Raw genomic sequence first — 12832 nt, 5'->3', positions numbered from 1 at the left:
TTGCTTGTTAATCTCCTTTTCTATATGTGTGTGCGTCTGTTTTCCTGTACCTAGGTCTAGCTCTGTGTTTTTTCTGTCTATATGTCTATAACTCTATGTGTAAGCAAGCACCATTTTAGATTAAGGGAATCGGGTAACGGAAAGAGAAAGAACTCTATCCAAAATCACACGTTTTCAGTCCAGTCAGAAGGTATGACTTAGCCCCAACGAGTCCTTGTTTTGCAGCTAAGCAGATTCAGTCAATTATTTCAGTAAGCCTGACTCGACATTAGAAAAAGAGAAGTATAGTGCAGTTATTAGGCACGCATTGTTTACCTTGTAACCGCGTAAATATTTGCCGCGCATTTTTCATTTTTTTACCTTGTAACGAAGTAAATATTTGCAGCGCATTTTCATTTACTTTACCTTGTAACCACCTTCATTTATTTTACCTTGTAACCGCATAAAGATTAGCCACGCATTCCTCCCAATTAAGCAACAAACTGTATTGCAGCCGCAAAGCCACAAGTAAAGTGATCGCAAAACTGAAAGCAAAGCCACAAGTAAAGCGAGCGCGAAACCGAAAGCAATCACTTTTGGAAGCAGAGACAGCCGCTAATGGTGCACGCGCGTGCACCACAGACAGCCATATGCTTTCAATTATCGCGCCCGCGTCTGGGCACGATAATTTAAACCAGATAGGCTTTAGTGCGTGTAACAGACACCTAGTATAGCGAACCCATGCCTCATTATTCCAGATCCCAGCTGATAACTCCTTTCAATTACATCTTAAAAAGAATAGATCTTTGCCACCATAAAACTTTAAGCAAATCCACTGGAATTATTCAGCAGAAGAGGACAACATTATGCGAAAGGTTTGACTAAATTATGCAGCGAGAAAAGGTAAATTATGCGGCACAATGCGCCACATTTTCTGGTTAGCATTACTTCATTATTTTGTCATTTTAACTCACGGTAACACTGTCAGGGGAAATATTTCACCTCATTAGTACCAGTGTAGCACCCAAATACAGCAGTAAGCAACTACAAGATTACCAGTCAATCTTTGCAAAGGGCCTTCCACTGCTCCGGAACACTTTGTCACGCTTTAAGTAACTTTTGTTCCGTTTGAGCTAGAATTAAGTTTTTTTTGTTGAAATCTGCAGATTATGTAGCAAATGCAGTACACTGATAATTATGTGGAAAACGCTGCTGCAGAAACTCAAAATTCCAAGGTTTCTTTTTTAACTTTCAGCGCTACCACCCACACTTCGATTTCAGGCAGAGGCATCTCAAAGTCAGTATTAACCATTCAGGGGCAGTTTTTTTGTGAGAGCTGAGTCCATGGGGTGGCAGGTAGAAGGCCGGCAGGGTTGCATTCAGATGCAGAGCCCTAATCCTCTCGATCCCTGGGGCCTCACAGTACTGGTCTAGGAGACAGAGGAAGGAGCGAGATTCATAGATATTGTCAAAGAGAAGGCCCAGAATAGGGAGCACTGTATGCAGACTCATTTTTATGTTTACAAATGGCCAGAGACTGCTTCTTCAGCGAGATACCCCAAAGGGTAACTAGACATAATATCGAAAAAAAAATATCGAGTAGCAAGAATATCGAGTTTTTAATATCGAATGGACAGAATATCGACTTGCAAAAATATAGTGGTGAAGAATATCGAAAAACAGGTAAGAAATATCGATTGCAATAATATAGAAGTAAGTAATATCGACAGTCATAATATAGTTGTTAAAAATATCGAATTTTTTATAGTGTTTTAAGTGTTAGTATATGTGTTAAAAGTATGTATTAATATTGGAATGTATGTTAGAATATTTTTAAATTATTGAATTTTGTTTTTTTATTTTTTTGTAATTTAATTCCGTAGCGGGTTGTGGGTTTATAGGGGAGTAGGGTGGGAAGTAATTTAATTATAGTACATTAAATAATAATTTATAGGAATTATTAATTATTTTTAATTTAATTTTGCGTTTTACTTCTGTAGCGGGTTGTGGGTTTATAGGGGAATAGGGTGGGAAGTAATTTAATTATAGATTATTAAATAATAATTTATAGGAATTATTAATTATTTTTAATTTAATTTTGCGTTTTATTTCTGTAACGGGTTGTGGGTTTATAGGGGAATAGGGTGGGAAGTAATTTAATTGTTATTAGTTAATTATTAATTGGTATTGCAAATTAATTGGTTGTTGATTAATTATTAATTGGTAAATAATTAGTATTAATTGGTAATTAATTTGTATTAATTGTTTAATTGATAATTATGTTAATTGTATTCATTTAATATTTGTAGCGGGCAGTGTGTTTATAGGGGAATATGGTGGCAAGTAATATAATTGTAAATAAATAATTATGTAATGTATTTGTGTATATTGTTAATTAATATATCTTTAATTTAATTTTGCATTTTACTTCTGTAGCGGGTTGTGGGTTTATAGGGGAATAGGGTGGGAAGTAATTTAATTGTTATTAGTTAATTATTAATTGGTATTGCAAATTAATTGGTTGTTGATTAATTATTAATTTGTAAATAATTAGTATTAATTGGTAATTAATTAGTATTAATAGGTAAATTGATAATTATGTTAATTGTATTCAATTAATATTTGTAGCGGGTATTGTGTTTATACGGGAATATGGTGGGAAGTAATATATTTGGAAAAAAAATTATTTAAATAATTTGTGTATATCCTTAATTAATATATTATGAATTAATTATTAATTGGTATTATTTGCATTTATTAATGTTTGTAATTGAAAAACAATTGTTTGTTAATTAATTATTAATTGTTAATTAATTAAACAAAAATGTATTGGTATTTAAAAATAATCAATTCTTGTGTGATTGGTAATTAATGGTAATACTTGTTTTTGTATTAATAATTAATTAATTTAAAAATAAAAATACATTTATTATTTTCTCTACTATTGCACTTACTTGAGTGGGAATAGTAATTTTTACCCCTACGCTATCCAATGCTTTCCCTATTATTGCACTCTCTGGAGTGTGAATAGTAATTTTTACCCTCCCGCTATCCAACGCTTTCCCTACTGTTGCACTCACTGGAGTGGGAATAGTAATTTTTACCCTCCCGCTATCCAACGCTTTCCCTACTGTTGCACTCTCTGGAGTGGGAATAGTAATTTTTACCCCTACGCTATCCAACGCTTTCCCTACTGTTGCACTCACTGGAGTGGGAATAGTAAATGTTACCCTCCCGCTATCCAACGTTTTCCCTACTGTTGCACTCTCTGGAGTGGGAATAGTAATTTTTACCCCTACGCTATCCAACGCTTTCCCTACTGTTGCACTCACTGGAGTGGGAATAGTAAATGTTACCCTCCCGCTATCCAACGCTTTCCCTACTGTTGCACTCTCTGGAGTGGGAATAGTAATTTTTACCCCTACGCTATCCAATGTTTTCCCTATTATTGCACTCTCTGGAGTGGGAATAGTAATTTTTACCCTCCCGCTATCCAACGCTTTCCCTACTGTTGCACTCTCTGGAGTGGGAATAGTCATGTTTACCCCTACGCTATCCAACGCTTTCCCTACTGTTGCACTCACTGGAGTGGGAATAGTAAATGTTACCCTCCCGCTATCCAACGCTTTCCCTACTGTTGCACTCTTTGGAGTGTGAATAGTAATTTTTACCCCTACGCTATCCAACGCTTTCCCTACTGTTGCACTCACTGGAGTGGGAATAGTAAATGTTACCCTCCCGCTATCCAATGCTTTCCCTACTGTTGCACTCTCTGGTGTGGGAATAGTAATTTTTACCCCTACGCTATCCAATGTTTTCCCTATTATTGCACTCTCTGGAGTGGGAATAGTCATTTTTACCCTCCCGCTATCCAACGCTTTCCCTACTGTTGCATTCTCTGGAGTGGGAACAGTAATTTTTACCCTCCCGCTATCCAACGCTTTCCCTACTATTGCACTTACTGGAGTGGTAATAGTAAATTTTACGCGCCCGCTATCCTACACAGAAAATATTGAATATTTTTAATTAATATCACGTTAAGATATATGTATTAATTTTTTTTTTTTACTTACTTTAATTATTCATTAAGTTTACTGTTATTTAAGTATTTTTAAGTATGTGTCAGTTAATTATATGTATTATTTCATTTATTTAACATTACTTTTAAAACATTTAAAACATTCGATATTTTGACTAACTATATTATTTACAACGATATTTTGGATTCGATATTTTTGTAATTTCCTGTTTGGAGATAGGACTTCGATATTTTGGCATTCTATATTTTGGCATCGATATTTTTGTAAGTCTATATTTTTGTAGTCGATATTATGTCAGTGATCCACCCCAAAGAAGGGGACAATATAAGTGTTTGTTTTTTTAAAGGTACATTCATTAGTGAAGCTGGTACTGCTGCCAAGTGTGTAAGTGGCCACTGCTGGTTATCATAAAGGAGCAGATGCAGCAGGACTGGGGCCCAGGGATTTGGGGGGCCCACTGCATCACAGTTATGACTGTCTACCTTTAAAAAAGGGCTTATTGTCCTTTCAAGCATTAGGACAGAGGTGATGATCCATCATGGAGGGGAAGAGGTAAAAATGCAAAGGAGATAGCCTGCTACTCAGGACTGCAGTTATCATTAGTGAAGCAGGTATAGTTGCATTAGGGTCAAAGAGTGTGAGGGGCTCACAGCACCCCAATTATGGGGAGCAGTTTGTTTGGGATATCCTTTTTTGTTTGATGCATTTGCTGTTTTATAAGTCTCATATTTGGTGCAGTTCATAAGCTATAGAAAAAGTATTCCTGAAATCATCTCATAAGCCCCGCTCCCTGCACGCAGCCAAGTCCCTCCCGCTGCCCCAATCCTTGTCATAAAGTTTTGGAGGGGGGCCTGACCTCAAAACATTTTGCTTAGGGGGGGCTCAGAGTAAAAAAGTTTGAAGACCTCTGCCATAGAGGCTGTTTGAACTCAGCTGGTACGATGACATCGGCTCAAGTACGGTTTCTGTTTCCGCTCTAGAGTAGAGCGGATCCTGCTCTTTCTTAGGGGGAGATGGAAGCTTCAAGCCGGGATTTAGAGGAGATGAGAAATCCTCATTTATTTTCCAGAGAAAGTAGGGCTCAGCACGGAAAGTTAGGTGGCTCAAAGCAGTGCAGGGAGAGGGGGGGGGGGTTTGGGGTGCAGAAGTAAAAGGTGGGGATAGATGGTGATTGAGAGGGGCTGTTGGTGCATCTGAGGTGGAAAGAGAGTTATCATTGCTGATGTCAAACAGAGAAGAAGATTTGAGATCATATTTAGGTGGAGACAGGTAAGGAGGGAAGGTGGATGCGGAGAGGGGAAAGAGGGGAGTCATAGAATGGAGGAGGTTTGGGAAGAAGAGAGGAGAGGGGCTGGAAAGGTCCCGTAAGCTAGGTGGGTCCGAGGGTGGGAAAAGGAAGTGATTACCATGGGGGGATAAAGGGTTGAGCAGCATTACAGGAGGAACGGGGGTAAAGAGAGAATCAAGGAGTCTGTGAAGAGTTTAGGGTACAAGGAGAGGGGGGGAGCAGGTAGGGAAAAAGAGAAGGGGAAACAAGGGGAAGGTATGGAGAGTTAACTGGGAAATCAGGTTGTAGAAAGTAAATAAGGGGGTGGAGGGTATGGTTACGTGGGAAGAGGTAATATTGGAGTACCAGGAAGGTGCAGAGTGGAAAAGGAGAGTGCTAGCTAGAGGTATGGCTGGAGTGTTGAGGAGAAGCTCTCAATGGGAGGAGGAGAAAGAATGGGAGAGGAGGGAGTAGGGGAATGGGGAGGGGAAGGGGGGGGGGACAGAGGGGCCTGTGCCTTCCGGGAGAGCGGCCTATTGGAGTATAGGGGGGATCATGGAAGAGATAGGGAGTAAATACTACACTTAATTTTAGCCAAAAGGCACCTAAACATATACAGCAGGGGTGCTGTGCCAGAGGCCCTAGGAGACAGTAGATTCCAAAAGGGAGGACTCTAATCGCTACGCCCCATGAACTTCTGTTTGTAATGATTTCAAATGCCATGCAGCAGTGTTTGGAGGAGCATAGGATTCTGGGTATGCAGATTGCCGGTGACGCATTGTGTGTTTGCTTTAGATGAGCCTGACCTCTTGCGGCAAGAAGGAGCATTGCACCTCCTGCTCCTTCACCGAGGCGCTCTCAGTCCTCACCTATAGCGCCTCGAGCTGCATTGCCCTCGAGCTCCTTCAACGTGGCACATCTAGCGTTTCCTCAGCTTCACAAGTTCATCCTCCTGTCTAATCTTATCCAAAACGGATGCTGGCAGCTTCCGGAACAAAGTTGATTTAAACCAACCGCATCAAAGCTCCCATCACTTCTGCTTCCCCAGAAATTAGAGATTGGATCAAACTGTTCATAGCGCCAAACTTCATAGCGCGAAGATTCGGACCATATTTGTTTAAAATTCATGCAACACAGTGCCACCTTGCAGCGCCGGAACGCACCAGGAATCGTTATACTTTTATATAGCGCATTGTAGTCTTTACCTAACGTCGCCATAGCATGGAAATGATTGCTCTTGCATTTCAAGACGTCTATTAGCACTTCACTGTTATAAAATCTGCGATAGAGAATCCAAACGTCTTCCGGAGACATCATCCACATTCTTTTTTACTTTATATTGGATCCAGAGTACCATCTGGACCCTTCAATAATTAACACTGACAAACGCTTTAATTGCCACTCAAAGACCAATGACGTGCTTTTTTTTTTTTTTTTTTTTTTTTTTTGGGGCAAAAACTTTTATTAAGTGCTTAAAAGTTGCGATACATAGTTTTTAAGGAAGTGGTACCTCACCCCTTAGGGAAGGCAATCCACTTTAACTTTTCAGTCAATCAATGCATTGAGACATTTTACATTTCATCTGATGTATTTGCTGATAGCGTTTTACGGTTTTAATGGGGACGCCACTTTAAAGAGTACAGTGGGGAAGGAGGGTTTTCTCACAGCTCTTCTTCTTCCTCACTTTCCCTCTTGTCCATGGCTGCATAGTCTCTAAGCAGGCTGAGCACCATCCTGCGGCACCCTTCTCTGTTTACCACCTCTCCATTGGTCACCAGGCGGGTTCTGGCGAACAGGAGAATGTCTTTAATACAGCAGAGGAGTCTCCAGCACTCCTGGATAGCTTCCTCTGTGTGTGTCCCTGGAAACAGCCCGTACAGCATGGACTGGTCCGTAATGTTCTCGTAGGGGATGAGGGCTACCAGTTCTTGTCGGAGGGCGGCCCTTAGTCTCTGGGCAAAGGGGCAGGCCCAGAAGAGATGGTGTGCAGATTCCTCTGCAGGGCATCCCCTTGGGCAGTTCCTGTGCGGGCACAGGCCTCTGCTGTGCATGAAGGACCTCACTGGCAGGCCACCCTTCACAGTCATCCATGCTATGTCCTTGTGTCTGTTGGTCAGAACTGGGGAGGATACATTCTCCCACACGTGCGTTGCCGTTGCTGGTGGCAGGTCGCTCACTGGTTCGGTGGTGTCCCTGGTCCTGATCAGTTTGCGGATTGTCTTGGGCTTCCAAAGGCAAGGAGTGACACAGTTCAGCCCAAATTCCCCCACAAACTTTTCTACCTCCTTGTAGTACCATGGGAGGTCCCAGTTGAAAGTCACAGCATTCTCCCACTTATCCCATCCCAGCCGTCTCCACACCGGGAGGAGGAAAAAGCGGAACACCTTGTAGGCAGAGTGGTCCTTGTTCATATTTAACAGGGTTATCCGGACGCAGCCACACACAAAGAAGGCCCTGAGGATCGTTGAGATGTCGGGGACTGCCTTCCCCCCTTTGCGGTGCTCCTTGTGCATGACTGACCGTTTCACCCTGTCCATCTTGGAGTGCCAGACAAAGTGGAACACCATGCTGTTGATGGCCCGTGCTACGTTGGCCAGGAGTGGCCAGGCCTGTGTCACATACTGCAGCACGGGCAGTGCATCGTTCCTGAGCACCAGAGCCTTCCCTTCAATGCTCAGGTTTCTCAGGCTCCAGAGGCCCAGTTTTTGCTTCACCTTGGCCAAACGTTCGTTCCAGCTCTTCGCTGCTGCCCCTGGCCCTCCAAACCAGACGCCGAGGATCTTCATCAGTCCTGCCTCGATGGGGAAGGGGAGAGGCTCGTTGCAGAGGTCCCATCGCCCGAAGAGTTTGACCTGAGACTTGTCCACGTTGATTCTCGCCCCTGATGCCTTGCCGAAGTCTGTGCACGCCTCCAGCAGAGATTGGACTGATTCCGCATCCGCGCAGAAGAGGGTGACATCGTCCATGTACAGCGAACACTTGACTTCCCTCTTCGCGTCGCCGGGTGTCTGGATTCCTCTGATGTTTGGGTTCTTCCTGATGTACTCAGCGAGTAGCTCTATAACCAAAACAAACAGAGGTGGCGAGAGCGGGCAGCCTTGTCTTACCCCAGACCTGATAGGAAAGGGGTCTGTTTTACAACCATTTACAATGACTGAACTGAAGATGTCTTTATACATTACTTTAACGTAACCGCAGAAGCGCTCCCCCAGCCCAAAGCCATGCAGTACCCTCTCCATGAACTCATGGGAGACGCGATCGAAAGCCTTCTCCTGATCTAGACAGACCAGGGCAGCCCGGATCTTGCGGTCCGTGATGTACTGGATCGTGTCCCTTATCAGTGCCAGGCTATCTGCGACCCTGCGCCCCGGGACCCCACAGGTTTGGTCTGGGTGAACTAACTCTCCCATGGCGCCCTTCAGTCTGTTAACTAGTGTCTTTGCAAGGATCTTGTAGTCAACATTCAGGAGAGAGATGGGGCGCCAGTTCTTTAGGTCACATCTCTCCCCCTTATGTTTATACAAGAGAGCAATCATTCCCTCCCTCAGAGTGTGGGGCATGATTCCTTCCCTCTCCATCTCCTCATACACCTGCAGGAGATCTGGTCCCACTAGGTCCCACAGTGAGTCATAGAACTCGACTGGGAGACCATCACTACCTGGTGTCTTTCCTGACTTGAAGGATTTAACTGCAAGGTGCAGCTCGTCCAAAGTCAGGGGGGCATTAAGGGCTTCTCTCACTGTTGGGGAAACAGTTCTTGGGATACCAGACAGAAACTTTTCTGCTTGATCTCCCTCTGACCTCTTCTCTGAGTAGAGGTCCCCATAGAAGTCTGTCACTACCTTCCTAATGTCCTCCCTCGTGTCACAGAGGATTCCCTCCTTATTGCGCAGTTGAACCAGAGGGGTGTGCGCAGAGTGGATTTTCTGAAAGAAGAAGGAGTTGCATTTCTCCCCCTTCTCCAAGTTCTCCACCTTGGAACGGAAGATGATCCCCCTGGATTCGTCATGAAAGTGCTCGCTCAGCTCTTTCTTGACTTCTTCCAGAGGGCTCATGACGTCCCATCCCCGGAGTTGGAGGTCGTGCAGTTCTTGCAGCACTTGCTGTAGTCTACTGAACTCCCTCTTTCTCCCCCTTGCAGCCTGCCTGCCCACATTCTTGAAGAAATCCTGGAGCCTGCCTTTCACCCATTCCCACCATTCCCCTGTGGACTTGAATGTCTCTTTCATGGCCTGCCACTGGGTGTATGTCTCCCTCAACTCCTCCTTCACCCCCTCTTTCTCCAGCAGAGAGCTATTCAGTTTCCAAGTGCCTGGACCTGTCAGGAACTTGCCCGTCAGTTCCCCTTGGAAGTGGATAGCTCTGTGGTCAGAGAAGTGTACTGTCACCATCGAATGTTGCTTGAGCTTCACTGATCGAGAGGTAAAGATGAAGTCTATCCTGGAGCGCAAGGAGCCATCAGGGCGACTCCAGGTAAAGTTCCTGGCGTTCACCCCCATGGACCCCATGACATCTGTCAGGGAGGCCTCCCCCACCATCTCTACCAGTAGTTTCGCAGCATCATCCATCCATCCTGCCCCTGCCCTGGCCCCGCATCTACCACCTGCTTCTAGAATACAGTTGAAGTCCCCACCCATCAAAATTGTTCTGGAGGTGACCAGCTGTGGCCTGAGGCGCTGAAACAGCTCCCGTCGCTCGCCTACATCAGAAGGGGCGTACACGTTGATCAGTCTAACTGGCTCTCCTGCCCACGAACCGTCGACGACAAGAGCCCTGCCGCCCTCCAGTTCGGTGACCGAGTCCATCGTGAAACGCCTTCCTCTGACTAAGGTAGCCACTCCTACAGACCTACTGCTGTTCCCCCCAGACCAAAAGGAAGGCCCTAGGGTCCACTGCTGTTCTAGGTGCGTGTATGATGTTGCGAAGGGGATGGAGCATTCCTGAATCATGTACACATCACACTCCTGACTGGCAAGGAAACCCAAAGTACTAGCACATCTGCGCCTGTCTCTAATACTTCTGACATTTACGGAAAATAATGAAATAGCCATCATTAATTAGTTTTTAAGAGTAAACTTAATACTTAAAGACTAATTATCAAGTCAAAGCAATTGGTTACAAAACAGTTGACAAGGCTACTTACACGGCTGTGACAGCCTCCTGTTGGGACTCCGGCGTTTGGCCTTCCTGCTCGGCAGCTGCTGCTTGCTGTTGCACGATGGCCGCTTCCCGCTCTTGGCTGGGCATGGGGTCTACCTCCTCCAGGGTGGCGGGCAGGTCTTGCTCTCGGGCCGCGATGAAGGTCTCCACTTCTTCAACTCTTGCTGGCGATGGGGGTGGGGACTGCTCCATGGAGTTTGCCAGTGCCCTCATCTCTTTCAGCACTTTTGATACTTGCTCGAGTTGCTCGTCTGGGCTGTCTTGTTCGAGCTGCTCCTCCTCTTCTGGGTTCTCGAGCCCTGAGTAGGAGTTGTGGGTGCTCACTGGTCTCTTGCTTTCTCCTTCGGAGTCGGTTGAGTGCCTCCTTTTTCTGCGCTCCTGTGTTATCCAGGGCCCTTCCCCCTGGTCCTCGGTGGCTTCCTGAGCGGGAGTCTCCATTGACTCACAGTGCTAATCGGGCTCAGGGAGGGTGGTTGGGGTATCGGCAGGTGTATGTTGCTCCTGGACCTTGGCGGTGTCCTGGTCGGGCTTGGGCTTGTCTTGTTTAGGGCCCTTCCCTCTCCCTGTCCCCCTCTCCCGCCGCGGGAGTGGGACTGGAGGCCTGGTCTCCTCTGCCTCCTCCGGTTGCTCACTCCACGGAGGTTTGGCGGCTTGGGCATAGGATTTCGCTCTTTTTGGGCAGTCCTTAAAGAGGTGACCTGTGGCCCCACAGAGGTTGCATGTGGTTTTCTCCTTACAGAACATTGCTGTGTGTCCTTCTTGCTTGCATTTCCTGCAAACTTGCGCCGTACATTCCTTGCCGGTGTGACCAGGATTGTTGCACCTGTTGCAGAGCTTGGGCTGCCCAGGGTAGTACAGGTACCCCGAGTCACGCCCTAGGGAGAAGCTGGAAGGGGGGTGGCGGACTCCATCTGGGGCCAAAGGGTCCTCCTTCAGCTTCACCATCACTGTCCATTTACCATCCCAAATGCCATCGCTGTCCAGGTTGCGGGAGGGTTCTTTTGTCACTGTGCAGTGGCGGCGTAGGAAGGTTGTTAGGTCCTGCACATTGACATGTGGATTGTAGACGTGCACGGTCATTCTCTTGACCTCCACCACGAGCTGGCATTCCAGGTGGAAGTCGGAGAACGGTTTCTCCTCCCGTCGTGACCAGCACATCTGCCAATACCTCCTGCAGATTCGTTCAGACATGAACGTAAGCAGGTAGGTGCCTTTGGGTGCATCCGTCATGATGCACCAGATTTCTGCTGCTGTGAACCCCATCTTGGTTACCAGCAGCTCAGTAAATATCTTCCTGCTCAGTTGCGGTGTAGAGCCGTCTGGCTCCACCTTCCTCTGTAGCTTTACGGTGTTGTGGAACCATGGATTCAGGGGCCTGCTCATCCTGCTGCTTGCTGTGCTGTGCCCAGGAGAAGAAGAAGGATTCCTCAGGGAGCTGGTGGCAGGTAGGTAATCCTCAGGCCAGTAGACAGGGTCCCCTTCAGGTGGGTGGGGGACTCAGGCAGACCCTCAGCTCCAGCAGGGTGGGTGTCCCAGCAGGGGGCTGGCAGGGGTCTCCTTCAGGCTGGCAAGAGGTCCCCAGCTGGCAGGCAGCTCCTTCAGGCAGTCCACAGCAGGCAGGAAGGGAATCCAAAGCAGGTAGGCAGCTCCAGCAGCCAAAGCTTCCCCAGCAAGGCAGGCAGCTCCAGCAGACTTCAGCAGGCAGGCAGCTCCAGGCGGCGGGTGGCTTCAGCAGGCAGGAGTCCCCAGCAGGCAGTGGTCCCAAGCAGGCGGTGGTCCTCAGCAGGCAGGAAGGCAGGTCCAGAAGGCAGGTATCCCCAGCAGGCAAAGCTCCAGCAGTAGCACTTAAAAGTGCATTTGTGCGCTTAAAAGCACCAAATAGCTCTTCTTGCAGAACAGTGACCTCTAGTGGCGACCAGAGGTACTGCAGGCAGGTGATCGTCAAATGTAATGCTATCTTACCAAAATGTATATATACGTAAGAAGGTTTCTGTTTCTCAGTTCCACTATTTTACCTGTCACAATGAAACGGAAATGATTGTGGCTTCGTAGAGGCTTCTGGGTATGCAAATTTCCAACGAGAGGCAGACTTTCTCTAGTAACAGGGGATGGTACTGCGCCTAAAGCTTCCTGGACAGGTACGCCCCCTCCCTCCCTCCCGCTCGCTCACTTTCTCTCTCTCTCTCTCTCTCTCACTCTCTCTCTCACACGCACCCACATAAAACAAGCATTGGCATAGCCAATAGGTCTCGCCTTTGGAAACTTTTAAGTGTTTTGCTAGAGCTATTGGCTGTCTTTCCCCATTGTCTCTTTGATGGGCACAGCACATGCTTTAGGATTTCAAGGTATATGTCAAGTACTACTTATGATTCATTTCCTATGCCAA

At 46.2% G+C, this 12832-nt stretch overlaps 1 protein-coding gene and 1 pseudogene across 1 annotated transcript; both read right to left on the bottom strand.

Annotated features, from left to right (window-relative positions):
- Positions 1-6891: 6891 nt before the first annotated feature.
- LOC146835400 (uncharacterized) lies at positions 6892-8419 on the bottom strand. The gene has a single exon (XM_085600188.1). It carries the CDS (start codon positions 8250-8252, stop codon positions 6948-6950), a length of 1305 nt encoding a protein of 434 aa, XP_085456314.1. The 5' UTR covers positions 8253-8419; the 3' UTR covers positions 6892-6947.
- Positions 8420-10425: 2006 nt separating this feature from the next.
- On the bottom strand, positions 10426-11829 carry LOC146835399 (uncharacterized; annotated as a pseudogene).
- Between the last annotated feature and the right edge of the window lie 1003 nt (positions 11830-12832).

This window comes from Triturus cristatus, chromosome 4_2, assembly GCF_964204655.1.
Source record: "Triturus cristatus chromosome 4_2, aTriCri1.1, whole genome shotgun sequence".
In the NCBI taxonomy this organism is placed as follows: domain Eukaryota; kingdom Metazoa; phylum Chordata; class Amphibia; order Caudata; family Salamandridae; genus Triturus; species Triturus cristatus.
The sequence above is the reverse complement of the archived record's forward strand: the minus strand, read 5'-3'. Positions and strand labels throughout refer to the sequence as shown.